This window comes from Polypterus senegalus, chromosome 16 (assembly GCF_016835505.1).
Source record: "Polypterus senegalus isolate Bchr_013 chromosome 16, ASM1683550v1, whole genome shotgun sequence".
NCBI classification, from domain to species: domain Eukaryota; kingdom Metazoa; phylum Chordata; class Cladistia; order Polypteriformes; family Polypteridae; genus Polypterus; species Polypterus senegalus.
Genome location: NC_053169.1, coordinates 30,878,702 through 30,902,502, shown reverse-complemented (window position 1 = coordinate 30,902,502; position 23,801 = coordinate 30,878,702). Strand labels below are relative to the sequence as shown.

General features: G+C 39.5%; 1 protein-coding gene across 2 annotated transcripts in view; it reads left to right on the top strand.

The window, feature by feature from the left end:
• cdc42ep3 (CDC42 effector protein (Rho GTPase binding) 3) overlaps positions 1 to 22,929 on the top strand; it is a 36,274-nt gene extending 13,345 nt beyond the window's left edge. The window contains exons 1-2 of one of the 2 annotated variants that reach the window (XM_039737932.1): positions 1,118 to 1,198; positions 21,172 to 22,929. In XM_039737932.1, the coding sequence (XP_039593866.1) occupies positions 21,479 to 22,360 (882 nt within the window). In that variant the 5' untranslated portion in view covers positions 1,118 to 1,198; positions 21,172 to 21,478 and the 3' untranslated portion in view covers positions 22,361 to 22,929. Of the gene's footprint in view, positions 1 to 1,117; positions 1,199 to 21,171 lie in introns of those variants that run through there. The other variant, XM_039737931.1, reaches the window with a different exon arrangement.
• The last annotated feature ends 872 nt before the right edge of the window (positions 22,930 to 23,801 follow it).

Here is a 23,801-nt window from a genome sequence, read left to right as displayed (position 1 = left end):
TTGTACTTATAAGTACAAACCGTTCTACAAGGAGCAATTGATTGAGTGCATTTAAAGTTCTTGGGATTAAACTGTTTCTGAACCGCGAGGTCCGTACAGGAAAGGCTTTAAAACATTTTGCAGTGGCTGAGACAGCGTGTCCTTGAAGCTGTATACCGATAATTCTCTTTCCGATCAGCTGCTGCTGTGATTCACACTCAGATACAGTGATATAAATACTCCGAGTCGTGCAGTGAGAGTAATATGGAAAAAGATGATCCGCTGTGGCAACTCCTAACGGGAGGAGCTGAAAGAAGAAGAAGAAGAAGAAGAAGGAGAAGTGAGAGTAACAACGCTAAAGCAGTTATGGTATTTGGAATACTATGGCTGTTCCCTGGACCATTATATTGTTACGAGTTAATTACAATCAGATGCATTACACTAATAAACAATATGCGGTTTCTGTGTATTTATAAAGCCGCGTCATGAAAATAATGAGTAATCACACAAGAACAGTACCATTGCTTTGACGCTGGGTGCCGCCAGTTTGCAAAACCGAGCGGACAACTTGCGTACGACAAGGCATGAGGTACCGTGGAAAAGTGCGTGGCTTTACGCCAGGTGTAGGTTTTATACATCGCGATTTGAACGTGGAAAAGTTCTTACGCAACATTTCTGTGCATACGCACCGTTTATACATGAGGCCTCAGGACTGCTTACTTCATCGTGGCCATTGCTGCTGATATAGACCCTGAGTTGCTGCATCCGTAAAGGAGACAGATTAGAAAACGTGTGGCAGAATCTTAACATTATAACAGCTTAAAAGCACCAAATAGTGTTATTCTTAGAGCTTACCCTCCTGCATTAACTTTTCTAAACACTTGCTTTTTGTAGTCATTTATACTGATGAGTGAAATGATTTGAATTGATAGTCAAACTTCACAAAAAAATTTTACAAAATAAATTGTGTTTCACTTCCAATGGAATTCATCCCATTCATACAATGAAAAATGCATTTTGCTTGTGTCTGGAAGTGTTTTCATGTATTAATTTGCATTTGCCTGTCATTTAGTATTTAAATTTAAAAATAACCTGAATAAAAGTCACCAGAAGTGTGCCTAATAATCCTCATTGCTAGGTGAAGGAAGATGGGTTTGGCAGAGACAACTTTCTATGTACTGAGCTTTCCTGTGGAGAATTCACACTGCTCCTTGCAATGGTGAGTGTTTTTGTGGCCTTGTGTGGAATTGTACACAAAATGTCACATTTTTAAAACATTCTGTAAACAAGTGTCAGAACTACAAAGGGGGACCCAAAAATTCCCAGAATTGTTAAAGAATCCTCTACTATAGATCTTAGAGAAATTCCATTTTAGTCACTGCCAAAATATTCTACTTGAGATGCCCTACACTTGCTCCAGCACTTCTTCCATTCCTGGAAACACTTCCTGTATTCATCTTTAGTTATTATATCTAGAGCCCTCTGAGAATTTTTTTTCTGGATTTCTAACACGGTAGCTAATTGCATTCCCTTCAGCTTCAAACTTAATGCTGGGAACATAAAGAAGTCACAGTGAGATCTGACGAATTTGAGGAGTGAAAAACAGCAACTCGGTGAGTGCAGGTCACGGTACAAAATGCAGTTTTTCATGCGCCACTGCTTCCGGACATTTTTTTCCTGGTCTTTTCCTGCAGATGCCTCAACATTTTATTGTAATGTTAATGATTAACCATCTGTTCATGGGGAATAAACTCTTTTTTAATAAGTTCATCAGTTTGCAAAAACTAGATCAGCATTGCTTTGATGGTTGATAAGACCTGATGTGCTTTAATCAGCTTGGAGAAAAAAAAAATAGTAGAAGTCATGTGCACAATTGTAAAGTAAATGTCAGAAATACGCACTTAATTAACTTAGCACAATATCAGTACTGATTGACAAGACTGTGGGTAAACTAAACCTAGGGGCGTATTCGGAAACTGCACCCTACTCCCACGCTATTCTGGGAATTTTTGGGTCCCCCCTTATGGAATTGATTTTACCAGTTTTTGTATGGAATACATGCTTTATGCAGCTGCAGAAAATAACACACAAAACCATGTAAGTGTGAATGAGGTTTTAGGGTGCAGAATTCTTTGCTTTGTTAAAATCCCATTTAAATCCCCTTTAAAACTCCCATAAAACTCTTCAGTGAGATTTGAGTTTCACAATTGCAATAAATTTTAGTTTCAGTTTTGTGAAACCGTATGTGGATCAAAACTTGGATGCTTTTCTCATTATGAATAATTATTGTCACCTATAGAGAGTAAAGTGAAATTCCAACATGTACTGTATGTCCTAATCAAGGTGCAACATGTCACCACTCTCCGATGCCGTGATTAGTAAACGTGATGCGCATATCTCTGAAATAAGCCAGAATACTGAGAACACTGGTAGGAAACTATAATGGTGTTTAGTGAATATGAACGAACGAACGAACGAACGAACAAACAGAAAAAAGAAAGAAAGAAAGAAAGAAAGGCAGTCACTCAGTCAGTTAGAATGAACAATAATGTGAAAATGAAAGAACCTACATTATTAAAATCTATATGTTATCAAAGGATAATCTTAAAACGTTAAATGAAGAGAATTTCCAAATTCAGCTTTCTTTCACCCAAGGGAGCTTTTCCAATGTTTTGAGGAGAACTTACATCTCCAAAATGTAAGCTCGGAAAGGCTCCCTTGCAAGGTCATAGCACGGCCTGCACTTATCACATCAATGCTGCCTTTTTCAGGAATGCAAACACTCTTTGCCTTTGAATGGCTCGTCTCTGTTTGACTCGCAGCACAGCTGCAGTCCTCCTAGTTTTAGGATCTGAGGAGAGCCCCACAGGGCATAAAGAACTCCGGCTCAAACACTGATCACTTTAAAACCAAGGAAAGAGGAAAATGTGTTTTTTTTAGGTATGCAGGAACATAAGGGATATGTTAAGGAAATTTCCAAACAAAATGTATGACTGGAATTTGTTTTTATATTGGAAACATGAGAGTCTATGGGCAGAGGAAGCATTCTGTTTTTTAACAGATTACCACAAAAACTCCACAATGAAAGTTTTTAGACTGTTTTGATGACAAACATTGCCGAAATATGAACATTCCTGTGTACTTATTCAAAAGAATCTCTTGGCAAATGTAATAAGTATTTCCAAAAGGAAATTTCTTTATAGTTGTCAATGTTATTTTCTTAAGAATTATGTTGCAGTTGTTTCATACATGAGTGAGGCATACAATACTTGATCTTACTCAGGTCTGAACACATATTGAGACATCTTTACTTTGTACTTACTCAGTAACTGCAGAAACATTCACTATGGTTAAAGTGTAACACAAAGCAACACATTCTTAACAAATGTAACTACTTTTGTTACACAGGTTTCAGATTACCAATATAGAGTTAAACTATAACTAGTTAATTGTGTATGATATCAAACCATAATATATAATACTAGCTGTGTAAGCCCGTGCTGTAAAAAGCCTGGGGTTCTAGAAAGTATCAAAATCGTCAGAAAAAAAATTGAAATGTAGAGATGTCAGGTAATTGAAAGGAACTACTCTGAGCATCTCTCCCCTAGGAAGATTCGTTTTGCCAATGTGCTCACATTGCTTGTGCATTAGCAGCTAAGTGACTGTCTCTTTCTTCGGTGGTTTCATTTTGCCGATGTGCTCGCCTCGCTTGTGTATTAGTGGCTAAGCAAGTTTCTCTTTCTTCGGAGGCTTCATTTTGCCAACGTGCTCACCTCGCTTGTGTATTAGCAGCGGGAGGAAAAGTAATAGGGATACTGTTTTGGCGATGTGTTCGCCTTACTTCTGTATTAGCGCCTAAGTGAGTGACTCTTCAGAAGTTATGTTTTGCCGACTTGCTTGCATTGTTTGTATATTAGCAGCTAAGCGAGTGCCTGTTTCTTCTGAAGTTTCGTTTTGCTGATGTGCTGACCTCGTTTGTGTTATTAGCGGCTAAGCAAGTTTTCTGTTTCCTCGGAGGTGGAACCTTTACCCTAACTCCACCTCTCACTTCAGGCCCAGACAGACAGACACACACACTTCCACATGTACACGTTTATATCTACGATTAAACCATAATTAGTCAAACCTATCACTATTTAGAAAGTCATGAACTGGAGCATAGATACACTAAGCTAGATATTAGCTTAAAGTTCATAAAATATTTCAGTCAGTCAGTCATTATCCCACCCGCTATATCCCAACACAGGGTGAAGGGGGTCCGCTGGAGCCAATCCCAGCCAACACAGGGCGCAAGGCAGGAACAAATCTCTGAGCAGGGTGCCAGCCCACCGGAGTCATAAAATATTTTCAAAATTTAAATGCCATTTCACATTACACAACCTTTCCAGCAATTTTCAGTCACAGGCTTCATCATTTCTTCTTCTTCTTTGCTTATTTGGCTTACTTTATCCAAGGTGACTACAACATTTGAAATAAAATGTATATATTAGTTTAGCTTTTTCTAACAGGCAAGTGAAGTAACTTGCTCATAGTTTACAAATATACATGACCCCAGTCGCATGGTCTGACATAGCCAGCAACTCTGTCAAACCAGTCAGTGACTCGCCCCAAGTCATTGGTTGGGCTTTTTGTGCATGAGAGCTGATAACCAATGAGAACTCACCCATAAGTACGATGCATATAATGCAAGGATGAGGAGTAAAGAAGGCAGGTGCTTGACAAACAGAAGAGAGAGGCTTGGCTGTGTGTGTGTCACATATTTTACAGAATGGAAAAAAGGTTAGACAGAGACTTTAAAAGTCTTTGCATGGATACTGGTTACATCAGGCACCACATTATTAGCTCTCAGAAAAAGGAGTAGGCTCAAGAAACTTTGGAAAGGTGAAACTGCGCTAGAAGATTCTCTAGTTTGACATACATTCTGAGTTCTAGTTGCGTAATCTAATATCTTCCAGTGACAAGATCAGCAACTTGATCATGAAGTTTAGGATCCTCTCCGACTAGAAATCGCATAATGTGACATTAGTATAAAGTAGCACAATAGCACAGTGAATGGTGCTGCTATGTCACAGTTAGTTCAGGTCCCAGCCTGAGCACTTCGTGTATGGAGTGTGTTTTCCTGATGCATGTGCAGATTTCATTCCTAAACATGCACAGGTTTGAATTGGCTCAGTGAAAGTGGATATATGGACATGTTGTGAGATGAAGTTGAGCCACATTCAAGGATGGTTTCCATATTATTGTGCAATAGAGCTGAAATAGGCATTCCCCATGAACTTGAACTACATATACGGGCTGGAAAATGAATAGTGCAATGAATTTTTCTACATATGATCCTTATTATATGCATAACACTGACAATACTGTTCACCTATGGTTGACTTCATACTAGAAATGCAACTGATGATTCATAAGCCAGTAAGTGGTTTGACTGGTAGGGGGCACTTGGCAGCCAAGCTCAAAGCTTTTATTTCACTGTTCAAGGCTCAAAGAACTTTAAATGTTTCCTAGTTAACAAAGAGGCCCTCTGGAAGTAAATAAAATATGCTTACAATCAAGCCAAATGTCTTGTGTCTGCTCCCTAGTTGGCCGTGTGGAGCTCATAAATCAATAGTTCTGGCTTTTGTCTAGGTCACAGGCACACTGACCTTCTTTCTTTCCCATCCCCTTTTATCTTCTTTGTGGGGGTCACGTGACTGAAATGACCAATCCTGTCTTTCAACCTACCGACCTTAACGGGTTGGCTTGGCTCTCACCACACATCTGGCCTATATTGGGAAAGAAAGGAGAACAAGCTCTGAAGTATCTACAGCTCTCAACCCTCCTCTTAATGGTGTCTTCTGTCAGTTCCACTCATTCCGCCCATGGAGGTGGAATGAACTCTGATAATGGGTTGTTGTGTAGATAGAGACCAGCTCAACTCTTTATCAACAATACTTCATGAAAAAATGTAATTTGCTTTCTATCACCTTATAGCAGTAGTAGCTGGCAATAATTTCTTACCACTTTGGACTGTGTTTCCCAGCAGTTTTTACTTAATGGCTCAAAGCCAGTTGACAGGAGAGTTGGAACACAAGTACTGTACAGTATATTTCTCGTATCTGTCTACTCTGGTTCACCCCCACTCTTATTCTATCAGACAGTCATTTACATTCACGACTAAAAATGTGATGGTTAAAGTATCAAGCCATTATTAAGTTGGTGGCCACTGGCGCCTGCTTTCCTTGAGCTTCTGCTGATACCGGGAAGCTTAACATGACTGAGGGACCATCCTTTACAATAGACTAAGGCATCTATAATGAACTTGTTGTCTGGTGAACACAATGACCTGAGGTACAGAGGCTTAAAATAAAGATGAAAGAACATGTGATTGATGAATCAGTAAAACAATCAACTCAGTGTAAGTAATAGTGTGTAGCCTTTAGCACATGGTAAGCCAGAGACCTCTTACTGGGCCAGGGAAAAAGATAGTAAACTGTCTGCCTTCTCCACCAAAAGTCCTGTCCTTAAAAATTATTCCAAAACAGTCAATTCTCCAACGAATTGCAAGCAGATCGATTTGGAACTGATGACTATGCACCATAAAGTCCACAATGGCCCTGCACCTGACTGTGACGTCAATGTTCTCATTGACAGGATAAAGAGGCCCATCATTTTAAGATTTCCAAAAAATTGTTGAAACCCACCACACTTTGCTTTTAAAAATCTTGTTCTGTATTGAGTTACCAGTTAGAGCCAGCCAACCAAACTGATAACAAAGCTTGGCCTGAAAACTCGAGGGTGCAGAAACAGTTTCAGGTATTGCAGTACGGTTGAGACATTTCTACTTTTCTTGATTTTTGTGACGGGGGCACATCTGTGTTCCACCCTTACCCATAGCCAAAATCCTTGTGAAAAATAAGTTTTTATATAAAATAATCACCAGGAAGTGAGAAACAATGGAAGAACACAGAGTAGCAAAAGTATAGACAGAAAACAAGCCCCGTTTTCCCTTTGTATTCTGGCAGAGAAAGAACTGAAGCAGATTTTTTTATAGAGCAGGGTGCAAAAAAATAAAGTAGGCAAGTATTTCCAAAAATCAAATTCAAAAAAATCAAAAAGCTCATAAAGGAAATCGGTAACATTGATAGTTTGCTTCTGTCGACAAACTTGGATAACCTGGAAGTTATTGAGCTGACCTGTATAACCTCTGACCTCTGACATCATGGGTCACAAACTTCACTTGTCCTGCATAGTTACTTGGCTAGCAGCAGTACTTAAACAAGCCCTAAATGGCTGTGCCCATGAAAGACTATAAAATATGTAATGTCTTTAAATAGGCTTTTTAATTTTCAAAAAACTGTTACAATAGCTTTCTAAAGCCTTAAATGAACCAAACAGTCCAGGAAAAATACAAAATAAAGATAAATCATAACCCTTTGGGCCTAACAGGGTGGATTTTTAGCCCTAGTCTGCCCAGTTGGGTGGGCGGTCCACTTAACCCACTGTTTATAAGTGCCGAGACAGCTCTCCAAATTATCTTCCCAAACTCTCACATGCTCTCCTAATCTCTCACCTCCACCTTTGGCTACAATACCTCTCTGGTACTCTAAGCGCTTGCCCCACCTCTCTTCAACTCCAGGGTAGGGATTGGCATTTAATCCCAGGAGCCACTTTTGGAGTCAGGAACAAACAATGGAGGTCCAGTTGTCTTTCTCACAGGTTGCCTCTGGTTCTTCTGTATATTAGTGGGCTCAGTGGCTTATTTAAATGGTCAGTCCTCCTAGTCCATCTTGGCTTTTTCTGTCCCATGTAAAAGGGTACAGAGCATAACCTGTATAAGGAAGGTGGTCTGTACTGTAGTATGGGGAGAAACATCTGGAAACCAAATCCCAATAACCTTCTAATTAGCATCCATGGAATAGTTACAGTACTTCTAGGGCACTCCAGAAGTTTCCAAATCACATATCGATTTAGTGACTGCCTAACAACACTGTGTGTCCCCCTACCACATTCCTAAGAGGTAAAAAAGAGTTGCTGGTCTATTTGCTGTTGGCCTTCTGTGTCTTGCCTTTCTTATCCTGGTGCCACCTTGCTAACCTGACACATCTACATAACAGTATTGTAGCAGTGCTACTACAGTATAACTTAAAACTGCATCTCCCAGCAGTCCCTACAGGGGCTGTTGGGGTCAAAGGTGGTCTGAGTGGCTTAAAAGGAGGGCAGGTGTTCAAAGAAAGAAAAAGTATTTTTTGTTGTTGTGTTTTGTGTTCCGTTTACCTGTCGGGCTGCCTTCTGTTGATTAAGCCGTATTTAGTCGTGTTCTGGATTGTTTCGTTGTTGGGGTCTGGATAGTCTTCTATCTACCTGTGTGCTAAGAACTGATAGAAGATTCATGGCTTCCTCGCAAGAAAAGGAGTGCTCCTAAACCATCCATCCGTCTTCTCCCTTACAGTGTCTGTTTTTTCATCCCCTTTCAGCGTGCAGATCTCTGGACTTACTATCATCATCTTTCATTGCATCCGGTGTTGTTTTCCATGGACTTTGCTGTGTGGAGATGCTTGTGTTTATATTTTAATGTAATATCGTCGTAGGGGTACAGAGGTGGCATAATTTCATTATATTCCTTAATTTTTGTTTGATTCCCGTGTGCATTATTTTGTTTCTGTTTGTGAGTGTGTACAGGTCGGGCCAAGGCTGGGAGCGTCCCTGGGATCTCCTCTATAAAAATAAATAAATCACCATCGTATTGACGGAATTAATCTTAGCAGCACCGGACCGCTACATTATTTAGAAATACTAAACACACCAAGGAAACTTCAATGTTTTTTTTGGATCATAAGCACCTTCAAGGTCATATTTCATAATGTATTCTTGTAGGACATTGTCCTCACTGCACATACAGCACGTACTTGCAATTTAAACAAGGCAGCAACCTTGGGAATAACTTTCATCAGAGGGCAGAAAATCTTGTTACTTTGATTTACAGAAGAAATGCTTAGCAACAAACAATTCATCATGCCTGGTGAGTATGGCTAGTAACAGCTCCTTATTTCCTTCTGGCTCTAAACTGTGGTGCCACTCTAGCTACTCATTGTAGGTAGGTAGCACGTTTGAATAAGTAGGTAGGTAGGCAAAAATTAGGTGGAGTGATGAAGGGATGGATTAATAGACGAAAGGATGGATAATTGCTTGTCTGTTGTGGAAAACCATCAGATACATAGATGGATAGATAGGTAGGTAGGGATGTAGGGAGGAAGGCTTGTTTATTCTGAAAAAATGTTCTGTGTAGGTAGGTAGGTAGGTAAGTAGGTAGGATGGATGGATGGATGCTTGTTTATTCTGAAAAATCATTCTGCTATCCACTTAATAAGATAGATAGACAGACAGACAGACAGATGCTTTATTAATCCCAAGGGGAGAAAATAAACTATAGTGGGTTGGTATTCATCTGTGACATCCCTGGGCAATGACTTCTCGATGTCTCAGTTGTGTGTAGGAGAGTCTTGGCTTTCTCCAAAGTGAATCACCAATGTAGCTGATATTAGGCCTACTCAACCCCATTGTACAGAATTATCAAATCTACATTTGTGAAATTTTACCTTTCATGTATTCCTGTAGAACTGCTCTCTTTTGTTTGAATGCAGTTAAGAAAGTTAGATGAATGGTGATGACTCAATGAAAACTGAAACACAGCATCACAATATAAAATATAAGGAACTCCTTGACATTATAAGAAATTGTGCTTAATAAAATAATTTAGCAGTTTTAGACATGTTAAGATAAAGGATCTAGTGTCTAATTTTAATACTGTTTAGCTTTTTTGTTAGTTTGAAAATAATTGTGAGTGAAAGGCACACTAAAAACAGTTTACAATGTCCCCCTACCTGTAATGGAGGAGGCTGCAGGTAAATCCAATTAAAATTTTACTTTCTTATCCTTTACTTAATTTTAAAAATTTGCCTTTTTTGGTTAGAGTTTTGAGCATCCAGAGCATTTTTATCTTACAACAGTTGCTTACAAGTTTTTTGATGAAGTAATATTTATTGATAAGTAGCTGATTACCCAGTGGCTTCGCTCACTGATTACAAGGGAAAAAAATAAAATGTAGTATATAAATTATTAAACAGTAAAATATTAACATGTAAGAAGTAAAGATACATTGAGCAGTACTGGAGTGCTTTCGGATAAAGTACATTTTAAAGGCGGTATAACACAATAGGTAAATAGCACTAACAGCAGCTTAAATGTATTTGGATCAACTCTCAGTAGCAGATCCTTGTGAAAGGCGCAACACGACCTCTGTGGTATAGAAATTACATTTTCTAGGCGATCCTGCAAATTTCTGCCTGACAACCTTGTTCTACGTGCCTGTGATTTAAGAGAAAAATTATTCTGAAAAATGTGGACGCTGCCCTTCCGTGCTTAACGGGCAGAAGGTCCAAACAATTCCCAAGTCCAAAACTTAACATGAAGAGGTCCGTACATCTTCTTAGATGTAAACCCTCCATCTTCTTAAAAGAATTCATCACAAAAGCAAGCTTAAATGTTGCGGGGTTTTAGTGACCTGGACTCACCGGGATGGTAAGTAGTCGTGCAGCGCAATTTACAAAGAAAGTCTTGCTTCGATGGCTCAGATCACACTCATTCGCAAAGATTTCCACACTCCCAGGAGCCGACGGGGCACTCAAAGTGTCACAAGCAGTGCAAGAAGAGAGGATGCTGCCCGAAACTATGAAGCTCTTGACCCAGCGGAGCAGCCTGACATTCTGCACCTCCAAGTGTCCACTTTGTTCTCACGACCCTTCGCCACTGAAGGTGGTATCGTCTTCACATTATTTACAGCTCGGCGCAGTTGAAAAGTACAAAGACGCAAAGCTGTTTTCCTCATCTCTTCTACTATCAAGTACTGCCAATTAAAAAAAAAATAATGTGGCAGTTTCCGCGACAGTCACGTGGACGAATAAATAAAACTTCTTTGTCAGAACGCGTATGACGGCGGACAGCTCAGCGCTGGAGTCCAGAGAGTAGGGCTGGGAGAGGGCGACGCGGGGCGCACTTCTATGGGATAGATCGACGTGTTTGTGTTTACTTCTTTTCAATATCAGTAAAATAACTCTCACATAAATAATAATTTGTAACTACGACATAAAAATGTTGTCCACAAACGAAGTGATTAGTTCCTGTATTATAATATGTTCTGTGGTCATATGTAATTTCCGTTTTGCGTGGTCATATGTAATTTCCGTTTCAATTGCGAAAAGAGTTTTGTATATATCCATCCATTTTCCAACCCACTGAATCCAAACACAGGGTCACGCTGGAGCCAATCTCAGCCAACACAGGGCACAAGGCAGGAACTAATCCCAGGCAGGGTGCCAATACACTGCAGGGCACACACACGGGCTAATTTAGAATCTCCAATCCGCCTAGCCTGCATGTCTTTGGACCGTGGGAGGAAACCGGAGCTTCTGGAGGATACCCATGCAGACACGGGGAGAACATGCAAACTCCACGCAGGAAGGACCCGGGAAGCGAACCGAGGTCTCCTAACTGCGAGGCACTGCGCCACCGTGCCGCCCATTATATATATATAGATAATCTATATAAATATGTAAAATGGTAAGGGCTATGTCTGTCTGTCACACGATTGCTCACTAACCACTGGGGCTAAAACATTGATGTTGGTCTTAATCAAAAGTTTATGACATGATACAAGCTCGTGAAGCAAAAAATGTGGCTATCGCAACCTCCACACAAATTATCGGGGTTTGCTATATGGGTTTACTACAGCAAACTACATAAGGAAGCTATGATTTTGGTTTAATCTTTTGGCTTATGGTTACACTTGTATGTTGTGGTCTCCATTAAAACTGAAGCTTCGATCCATCTTCCTGACACGCTGATCCAGAGCATGGTGGCAGTACAGCAGGAGTCCCAGCAGTCACTGGGCACAAGGCAGGAACAGCATCTGGACAGGGTGCCAGATCATTGCAGGGTGATCTCACATGCACACACATACACATTCACTAGGGCCAGTTCACTTAATTTAAAAGTCACCCATCTGAGCACAAAAAGAACATGCATACTTCATGCAGGGAACACAGGATATAAACCCCAATCTGTGAGAGCAGTACTAAGCCCTCAAGCCACCCATAAAACTGAAACGTCTCACTTCTAATTCTCCTTCCACAGTCCAAAGACATGCAGGTTAGGTGCATTGGCGATCCTAAATTGTCCCTAGTGTGTGCTTGGTGTGTGGGTGTGTGTGTGTGTGTGTGTGTGCCCTGAGGTGGGCTAGCACCCTGCCCTGGATTTGTTCCTGCCTTGCGCCCTGTGTTGGCTGGGATTGGCTCCAGTAGACCCTGTGACACTGTGTTAGGAAATAGCGGGTTGGATAATGACTGACTGACTGACTGACTTTTAATTCTTTAGCATTTCAGAAACACGTTATTAATTGTTCTTTCCAAAGCTCTGATGCTCCCCAATGCATTCAATCATGTTAATAATGTAATAAGGGTGACATTGAATGTATACTGACATTCAATCATGTGAACAACAACTGTGGCACTACTAGCAACAATATGGCATCAGTTGCTTGGGTTAGAATGAAATCTGTAGCCACTGGAGCCCTGTTCTAGCATATGTGTAGAATCTGGTTGACTACATGCATTGACGATTTACGATAGCATGACGGTAGTAACTGCTGTGTATGCTAGTGAAACATAAAGGGTGACAAAGAACATCATCTAGCACTTCGATGTGGGCATCTTGTACTTCATCCACATTACCAATGAGGAAGTGCTGCAGAGGAGTGGATTCCCAAACTGGAAGATGTTATTTTTGGCTGTGGAAAGTGCCTAATGTGCATGTCCTCAGGCACCCAGCACACCACAACAACAAGACAGTGATAAATCAGACACCCAGAAATGAAAAAAGCAGGCAGGTGCCCTTTCAAGATGTGTCAAGAGACCTGCCAAAAAGATCTCAAAGCCGTCAACATTAAGCGGGAAGAAACTCCATTCATTGCATCTCTGGCAACAACTCTTTGCCCAATGTGCAGAACAGTGTGGAAGGAATTACGATCTAAGGCTAAGGTTCTCAATTCTGATAACTGGCATGAAAAAAACACACTGTAGGAGTCCCAAAGGGCTAAAGGGCATGTCATACCAAATGCCATAATATTCCAATGAAATTTATGGAAATAATTTGAGGACCTAATCCAATAACCTACTCCTGTTTTATCAAAGACATTGATAAAGATAATCCAGATAAATTGGTCCAATTAAATATTAAACAATTTAACCCTTCACTACCAAAAAGGAATTTGACGGACTAAATGTGAATTTCCCCTTGGGATTAATAAAGTATCTATCTATCTATCTATCTATCCATCCATCCATCCATCCATCCATCCATCCATCCATCCATCCATCCATCCATCCATCCATCCATCCATCCATCCATCCATCCATCTATCTATCTATCTATCTATCTATCTATCTATCTATCTATCTATCTATCTATCTATCTATCTATCTATCTATCTATCTATCTATCTATCTATCTATCTAGTAACTAGTAAAACCGGAACAAAAAAGATGATTAAGGTTACTCTGGTTTAAAAGAAATACATTTTTAAGGTAGGGCCTTGATAAAGCTTGCAGTTTTAAGGTTGTTTTTTAATTCTTTTTGAATTGTTTATATAAACCCAGAACACATTCTGCAACACACAAAGATCATTCTGAAGGTCAGCATGGCAGTAACACTTCATTACATTCCTCAAGTGTCTTGGCCGGGCCCCGGAGCGCTCTTATATGCACGTGCCTTACATTCTATTAAACCGACTAAATTTAGATCTGCTATGCAGGAGGCATATTAGAGGCTTTCAGACATGAGAGGTTGTACCACTTGATTGAAATTTTTTTGTGAAGCCTCTCGCCACAAGTTTAAGTGCGATTTTAATATAGAATTCTTTACTGATAAAGTCCTAACAAGATATCTGAGTGAGAGTTCTGCACTTCCGTTGCTGTACACGTGTACCAATTAAGATGAGCCATCAAACCTCTAGTACTGATAAAGTTCAAGGGAGTTGAACACTTTGTTTTGTTACTAAAATATTCATTTTGCATGAAATTGTGATTTATTACAAATGAAAAAAAAAACATGTCTGTGTGGTGACAGTCAACATAAAACAGTGACTGGCCAGACTTTTTATGTGATTTACAGAGTCATGGACTTAATAACAAGCAGACCACAAATCATAATACAATACAATTTATATTTGTATAGCCCAAAATCACACAAGGAGTGCTGCAATGGGCTTTAACAGGCCCTGCCCCTTGACAGCCCCCCAGCCTTGACTCTCTAAGAAAATAAAGAAAAGCTCCCAAAAAAATAAAACCCTTGTAGGCGGAAAAAAAGTGGAAGAAAACTTGGGAAAGGCAGTTCAAGGAGAGACCCCTTTCCAGGTAGGTTGGGCGTGCAGTGGGTGTCAAAAAAAGGGGGTAAATACAATACAATACACAGAACAGAACAAAAGTAATCCTCAATACAATTTAATAGTGCAATAGAAATATTACAAGTACAGAGCAGAATTCAACAGTACATGATATCACAAAATACGATTTGGATTTGTTTAGAGTCCTGGAGAACTCGGCCATCAAGCTGCCTCCCCCTATTGGCCATTCCACAGCTGAGTCAGCGCTGGGCCAGCCATTCCGATTAAAGGACCCCTCTACCCGACGATTTCTGTGATTCTCCATCAGAGATGACTTTACCTTAGGCAGGCAAAACAACTTGGCAGGTGGGCAGTGGCACCAAGTGCCACATTTGAGTACCAAGAAGAGAAACAGAATAGGTGAGGGTTCTGATAGTGAAGGTGATCTTATTAATGACACCATGGTGAGGCATTCAGTGTTTAACAGACATGTCAATGTCAATTTATTTATTAGCACATTTAAAACAACAAAAGAATGCTGTGGCCAAAGTGCTTTACAATAAAAGAAGAAAGAACATACAATTAACATAAATAACATAAATAGAAATAAAATAAATGAATATAAATACAATACTGTAAATAATAAATAGAAGTAAGATTACATAATCACAATGAGGAAACCATCAGTATTACTTGAAGGTCACAGAAAGCAAGTGAATAGAAATGAGTCTTTAATCTCGTTTTGAACAGTTCAATTGTAGACGACTCCTTTATATGATGAGGTAAAGAGTTCCCCAGACGAGGAGCAGCAGTTGTAAAAGCCCTGTTTTACACTTGGTACGAGGGACAACAAGAGACAACTGACCAGAAGATCTAAGCACTGTAGATGGCTGGTGTAAAACACATAATTCGTATAAATAGGCAGGAGCACGCCCATGTAAAGATTTAAAAACTATCAACAAGATTTTAAAATCTATTCAACAACTGACAGGCAGCCAGTGTAAAGAAGCTAATATTGGAGAAACAGAATCTCCAGACTTTCTTGCCCCAACCAGAAAGCGAGCAGCAGCATTCTGGACCAACTGTAACCTGCGTATCAGGGATTTGATTATAACCTAACATATCATTATCCTAACAGTGGATGTATGCCTGACAGCAAACATACAGAAAATCATTATTTTCTAAATACTGTGTATAAATGCTTCTCCATCCACTAATTTTCCAACCTGCTTTGGCCAACCTCAGCAAACACTGGAGTTAAAGAAGATGGAGTGCCAACTCTTCATAAGACATGCTCACACACAGAGGGTGAAGTTAGAGCTGCCGGTCAACCTAACATTTACAATATGGGAAGGAAGTCACAGTACTTGGAGAACAACCTACACAGTCACAAATTGATTGTGCAAACTACACACAGTAGGTGATTAGACCAGAATTACACTCAGTTTTGTAACTGGAATTCATATATTTAATATAAAAAAAAATATATATATATATATATATATATATATATATATATATATATATATATATATATATATATATATATATAAATATATTTAAATATATAAATATAAAGAACATGTAGAGAGCACAAAGTTTTGGGGTCCTGAGTTAAATAATTCCCAATTTAATAAGTGATTTGTTGGCTTGGTGTTGCACAGGCCTTTGTGGCTATTGATGCAGCCATCAGTGTGCTTGCACATATGAATGTTCTTCATTCTGTTGTCAGAGAGCAAGCTGAGGGGCTGGGGAGCTATGGACCATTGATATAGGACAATGAGGAAGAGCTTAGTCAGGGTCACTGGTCTTCTTCTAAACTGACTAGTTCCCGTCTCTTGAAGAGAAACAAATAGGTGACTTTTGGTGCCACCTCAAACACTGTTCCCATTGTAATCCCTGTCCAATTGGCCCCCGTTAATGCGAACAAACAGTCACATGCTGGATATGAGTGAATAAACTTAGAATGAACACATAAGGGAATGTTATGTTATGCTATAAAATCTAAATTCAAGTCACAAAAATGTATTTACAGTCTGAGGAATATCATTAATATTTCTAACAGATATGTGGTGCGGTGATCAGCACTGTTTCTTCTCCGCTCTTGGGACCAACACCATAAAAATAAAGGTGCCAAAATGGTGACATAAGAATTTTGCAAAAGAACCATCCACATGTAGGCTCCAGAAAAAAAACTTTGATTTATTTAGATCTGCAACAGGTTCCATAAATAAGCATAAATAGATGATAACAAATTTTGAGAGATACCAGTGGACTCGGGATTTTAAAACAACTCTTTCTGCACACAATAACTCAAGCTAAGCTCAGGTATTCTTGGTATCCTGCTAGGTAGCCTTCTATACATTAACCATTTGTGTTTTGTCCATGTAGTAGGAGCATTTTCAAATTCTAAAGAACAAATTTCATATGGAAAGAACTCTTCCCAGAATTAAATAGTTTTTTGTCACAGAGTGATTCTACAAGAACCACACAACCCAGCACAGTACCATTCAAGAAGCAGGATTTTTAAGAGTGTACAGTAGACTCACTCCATATCTCAGTCCAGTTGCTGTCTCTATAGTGTCTGAATGTGTATATGTGCGTTCCCTACAGAATCACCTGTTATAGAAAATGAGGGTGTTTCAGTTTTTATCTTGTTGGTTAAAGTAGCCTCTATTTAATCAGGCAGGCAGGCCGGCGGACAGGTAGTTCATTGGATGGGTTGTTCGTTGGGTGGGTGTGATATTGTAGGTAGGAAGGTGGGTGGTTGAGTAGGTAGGTGGATAGGTAAGGAGAATAGGTGGGTGGTTGGGTAGGTAGGTGGGCATGCAGGCATGCAGGCAGTCAGGCGAAAATGAGAAAACCTACATGGCCAAAGTACATACTTTTTTCACATTTGAACAGTAAACAAACTTAATGTCATTTTTTTGAAAATGTTAATGTACAGTTTCAATTTATTTGGTGAACTAAAAAGTAATAAAAAATAAGAATAAATGTGTCATTTGCAAATATTTGGGTAACCTACTAGGTTAGTATTTAGTAACACCCCATTTGGCAAGCTTGCAAATATTTTGTTGTTGCTAGCTATGTGTCTTTGAATCTTTGCTTTGCATGTTTCACCCCATTCTTCCTTGTTGATGACTTCCAGCTGTGAGATATTCTTCGGCTGTCCTGCAGGTCCAACATATGTAAGATATATCTACAGATTTTCATTGATGTTCAAGTCTGTGGACTGTGAGGGCCATTCCAAAACCTTCACCTTGTTTTTCGTGAGGTACTTTATTGTACATTTTGGAGTTGTAGAAGCCATCCTTTATTTAGGTTCAGCTTCCTGACTGATTTTCTGACATTTTCCAGAAGGATTTTTTGATAATTAGCAGAATCGTTTCTTTACTTGTATTCACACAATGTTTCCCCTGCCTGTAGCTGCCACACAACCCCAAAGAGTATTAGATCTACCCCTATACATAACAGTTGTCAAGGTGTTCATTTTTTTTCAAATGCTGCTCCTTTTTTTTTCAAAGAAGCCTTCATGGATGTGGCCAAAGAGCTTGATTTTAACTTTATCTGTCCACAGTACTTGGTCCCAAAATGCCTCTGTCTTATGCAGAAGTGGTTTTGCTTACTTAAGATGTTGTTGATTGCAGGTATACAGTAGCTTCCTTATGATGGTTCCTCCATTAAGACCATGTTTGTGTAAGTAAAGTTTCTCAGCTGAGCAGGGCACCACTATACATTTCTCAGCTAAAGCTACCTGCAGGTCCCTTCAAGTCAAGCAGAGGGGTTTGCTTTGCCTTCTTGCACAGAATACAAGCTGTTCTGTCTCTTCTGGATCTTATTGTGACTTCCACGATTAATCTTAACTGCCATTTCTTTGACATTTTGGACTGTATAAATTGCTGCCTGGAAGTGTTTTCATATTTTTATAGCCTCCCCCCGCTTCTCTTGCTTCATAGGCCACAATGAATTTAATTTTCAGATCCTCAGTCAGTGGTTTAGGATGTTAAGTGTTGCACAGTGTTTGAAGAGTCTGAAAAATGTATTGGGCTCTGGACTTGTCATCAGATGCCATTTCCTAATAGCCATTCTTGACCAGACTAACATCTAACAAGTTAAGTTATACCAGCTGTGGCAGTAGGGGGCGCTAGTGCTCCCTTGAACCCTCAGGTATAACTCCAGACACCGGGTAAAAGTCCAAGACTCTTTATTTTCTTCTATCACAAATGTGCACCAAGCACCCTCCACACTACTCATACAATAAACTAACAATAATGAATACAATAACCTCTCCTCCTCGCCCAGACACTTTGCTCCTCCACCTCCCAGCACAGCTCAGTGTCTGTACTGAGGCACCATCCTTTTATAGCCCCTGACCCGGAGGTATTCCTGTCCTGAGAGTCCATAGTTCCTTACTCCTTCCGGGTCAGGGCAATCAGTCCTTTTCTTTAACCCGGGAGCACGTTGTTCGTTCCTGTCACGTGAACATGACGTACTCCCGGGTCATAGGGCATAAAAGAGCCCATAAGCCCCCCCACAGCGACTCCTGGTGGCCCCCAAGGTATCCAGCAGGGTTGTGTAAAAATACTACAAGGTCCATAATGCCCTGCTGGACCTCGGGGCATGATCCTGCTGTCGGGAGAGCTCCTCCTGGCGGCCTGGGGGTGCGGACCGGCATGGAAAGCCGACAATCCTCCACACAGCGTAATGGCCAAGTGGGTTCCGAGACCTTACAACTGCAAGGGTGTAACCGATTTTGCAAAAACCACATTTACTCTTTTTTCACTTCATCAAAATCACAACATTAAAAATGTTAAAGTTTTAGTTTTTTGCCATTGCAAAGTTAATATTTACTGTTTTGTACTTCAAATGTCAAATATGTTATTTGGCCAGTAGTGTTCAAACATTTGCATCTGCATGCATTTTTACTACAAATGTGATTGACACTATTTGTTTTTGGAATATTTCGCTATTATACAGTGAAAAAAACATGCAGTAGTGGGTGGTGATGGCTGGTTTACAAAAACTTTCTGAGTTTCTGATCTATCTATCTATCTATCTATCTATCTATCTATCTATCTATCTATCTAGAACCCAATGGTTTAAAAAAGTGCAAAATGAAATCAAGTTGGCTGTCATCCAATGTTGTACAGTAAATAGTGGTGTTGCTGTTCATAGTCCCACAGATCTTACCAGAGTCTACTAGTTCTTTCTGTAGATTGTCTAGTTTCCTTCCATATCTCACAAACATTCAAGTTTGTTGTTTACAGTCATTTCTTAATGTCAGTATCAGTATGGCCTATGATGAACTAGCACCCACTCTACATTTAGTTCTTGTAATGTGCTCAATGTTGCCACAAACGTTTTATGACCTGTTCGTTCCCTAGAACATTCTATACAGTATATGGACACATTAGGTATCTATTTGGGGGGCTTTAGGGTCAAGGATTCTAAAAATAACATCAGTTTCCCATTTGAGGATGATATAGAAAAGTTGCAAAGTATCGTCATTATGCTTCAGGTGCTCACATGGCAATCACCTCCTAGAAATATCTGAAAAGCGCAACAAATGTGACATCATCATTTCGACCATATTTAGATCAGTATGGACTTTTATCCCATATCTGAGATTGATGGATATAAACCTTAAAACGCATGCATGAATAATCCTTTCTCTGTCCTATTTGTATTAAGATTCTTTTTTTCTGTTATTTGGTTTTTAGTGTTTGGTTTAAAATTTTAATTCACTCCTTCTGATCAGTTTCATTTCTGACTTTGACCATGGCTTGTTTTGACAACTTTATCTCACGGTTCTATTCATTAAATAATGCATATACTGTCTTGCTCCATAAGATATGTTATGGCTTTCTACTATCCTGTGACACAGAATGTGCTTTTTAATAAAAATGAAACAACACAGAAAAGGGGTTGGAGTTCCCAAAGTTATGCCCCATAAAATAAGGAAAAAATAAAGAGTAGTTAAACAAAAGATACAAGGGACTACCATGTACAGCAGGTCAGACCCAAGTCTCAAAGGTTCGCTCTTGATGTAACAAACCACAATCAGATGCGGGTGCTACAGTTCAGAGTTCTTCATATTGAGTATATTCATTTGTTTCCGCTGGGTACTCCAATTTTCTACTCATGTCCCAAGCATGTGCATGCTGTGTTAACTATTAGCTAAACTAACAGTGTGGTTGTGTGCCAGAATGTGTCCATTCTGTGCCCAATGGTTAGGTCTCAAACCAGATGGGGTTTTTTATTTTACTAAATTTCACTTTTACCCCAAAGTCGTTCATCGCATGAACATTTTCCGCCTCGGCATCCTGATCCTAAATCACTGATGTAACTGAATTCAGCCTAAACACATCTAGTATTGCATTACATTTTATCATTAGCTATACCCATAGATAGTGACAATTGGAATAAATTTCCTTACAAATCCTGTACCCAGTAGTACAGCAGTGTAAACATGTTTCTTGCTTACAAAATCTTTCAGAAATCTTAGCTGTAAAATAATAAATGCAAGCACAACTGATGCTGTAAACTCTGAAAATAATGCATTGGTGGCAAGTGTGGAAGAAGGGCGTTCAGCAGGTTCAATGAATTCATTTATTTGGTTTGTTTTTAACTTGTGTAATGGAGGGAAACGATAACATAAGCCTAATCTCGACGAAAGAGTTGCCAGTGGCATTATAAATTGTTTTCATAAAACACCAGTTAGTGAGCCATGAAGGACTGCTTAGTGATAAAGTGTTTCTTTCTTCTCCATTTAGGCTTCTCACAGAAACACCACATGGGATTTACTCCTTCTAAAGTTTCATTCCCTACAAGAAAACATCCTGGGTTGTGAAAAAAAATAGAACTACAGAGTTTCATCAATCTGAGGAGCACAGGGTTTGCCCCAAGACAAAGAGACATCGACGACAACATTTGCAACTGTTGGTCTACAGAGCATTTGTGCCATCCAAGAATGTGAAAGAAATGGTAACCCTAAAGACTGTGATGTAAAGAACTGCCTGCTTGTCAAGAATACGTGTTGTATTATTTCTTTCCCTGAACCGTTGCAAATTCTCTGCAAGGATGCCTGCTAAAACACCCATCTATCTCAAAGTTTCCAACAACAAAAAGGGCAAGAAATGTAAACTGCGCGACATTCTATCTCCTGACATGATAAGCCCTCCACTTGGTGATTTCCGTCACACTACTCACATTGGAAAGGGTGGCGGGTGCGATGCCTTTGGTGATATGTCTTTCTTGCAAGGAAGGTATGAACTTTTGCCAGGTCAGGTGGAAATAAAATCTCAGAAGTACAGCACACATGAGGAGTTTTTAAGGGATAACAGTCTCCCAGATACTTCTTTTCCTGAGACGCCCTCACCAGTACTCAAAAATGCCATTTCTCTCCCTTCAATTGGTGAATCCCAGGCTCTAACTCTGCCCCTCCTATCAACTGTTACGATTACAGATCCCTTTGCACATTCAAAGTTCACCAGCGGTAAACCAAAGGAGCCACAGTTACTTGAAGAAAACGACCTCCTCCTCTCAACTATGACTTTTCCATTAAACCATGATTCTTTGGAGGAGATAATACGATATCCGTCTTCGTTTGAGAAGGCAAAGGAGCCTGTCCCACAACAGAATAGCACACCAATAGAAAATGGCAAATCCCACTTTGGGGAGAATGGATTTACATGGTCTACTTCACATCAGCCTATCAAAAACGGCAAGATTCCACACTCTACAAATTGCAATGGATCCTACTCTGAATGGTTTAACATGAACACTGCTAATGGCAACCTTGCAGACTTACGGTTTGAATTTACAAAAACTAAAAGTGACTCAGAGGAGTCAATTTCAAAAATGACTGGGTCCCTCTTGTCACTGGAACTTGATTTAGGACCTTCCATTTTGGATGATGTCCTCAATGTCATGGATAAACCCAAATTTACTAATCAGCAGTAAATGTCATGCTGGAAGCACAGCTCAGTTACCATTGTAAAACCTGCGTTCATCTTCTTCAATAAAAGGGAGTAGCAATATGTACAATTTTTGGTACTTTGATTACTATAGTAAGTTATATATATATATATATATATGTTAAAATATTGATAAGCCATTAAGTATGTTTAGTTATCAAAAACTGCATTTGCCAAGTCAGTATGCAGCCATGAAAGTGTTACGTTTACTTTTCCCAATACTTTGCAGCTCTTGAACAGCTTTATTTATAAGATTGTTCAACTCAGTGCCTACCGTTAGATATAGTGAGACATATGCAGTATTATTTAAAGCACATGTGAGCAATATTCTCATTTTCGATAGAATTCTCATGTCTCCATCTCTGTTCTGATTTTCTCTGCTTGTCTGTTGGCTTTGTTTTCATTTTTTTATTTTATTTTTTTTTTTTACAGTACACTTAACTATAGCTGTAAAATGCAAAGAAACTCAAGAAAATGTACCTTATGTTTTATTTTTGATGTTGGTAACATCCACATTCATTTAGAATAATAAATAAAAAACAAATTTAAAATGTGTTTTTCTTTTTAATTTTTATATTGGCTAAAATGCACAGCTGTTTGTTCATAATAATGAAGGCACAATTCATTCGAGTCACCCAAAATCGAATGTAAGAGACAGAACAGCAAAAGGAATATGGATGTATAGTGTCTGGTCTGGAAATCCAGTCAGGTAACCAGGCTCGGATTATAATTGAGAAAAACAGAAAGTCTATCTATACTATATAATAAGACACTAAAGTCTGTGTGTCCAGCCCCTCTGAGCAATCCGATTGGTCAGCTTAGCTATGGTGTGATTGGTCAGTTTGGCTTTGGTGATACAACAAAAGAGGAAGTTTGAATGTGAGGCGCATGAGGAGGAGTAAAGGCATATGAGGCACACTGAGAGAGTCGCCTTCAAAGACGGAAAGAATAAAAGTGGACAGGAGGTGAGAAAGGCGTCTTGAAAATAATGACAGAGTCTGCGAACATGTTCAAGAGATGCAGTGCTGGTTAAGACACATTCATGTATTCAAATACAGAAGAAAGGCACTGAAGGTACACATAGGGCAATAGGCAACTATTTTTAAAATATTCTATTAACTGTCTGACAAGTACCGTGGCTTGTCTATATATAAACGCAGGACAGCAGTGTGGTGTAGTGGTTAAGGCTTTGGACTTCAAATCCCACTACTGACACTGTGTGACCAGGAGCAAGTCACTTGACCTGCCTGTGCTCCAAATGGAAAACCGAAAGAAATGTAATCAATCATATCATAAATGCTGTAAGTCACCGTGGGGAAAGGCGTCAGCCAAATAAGTAAATGTAGAAAAGGCCAAGGCCTGTGTGTCTGTCATGAAAATACTTGGCCAATAAAGTTTGATCTTGGCCTCAGTTGACAAGTTGAGCT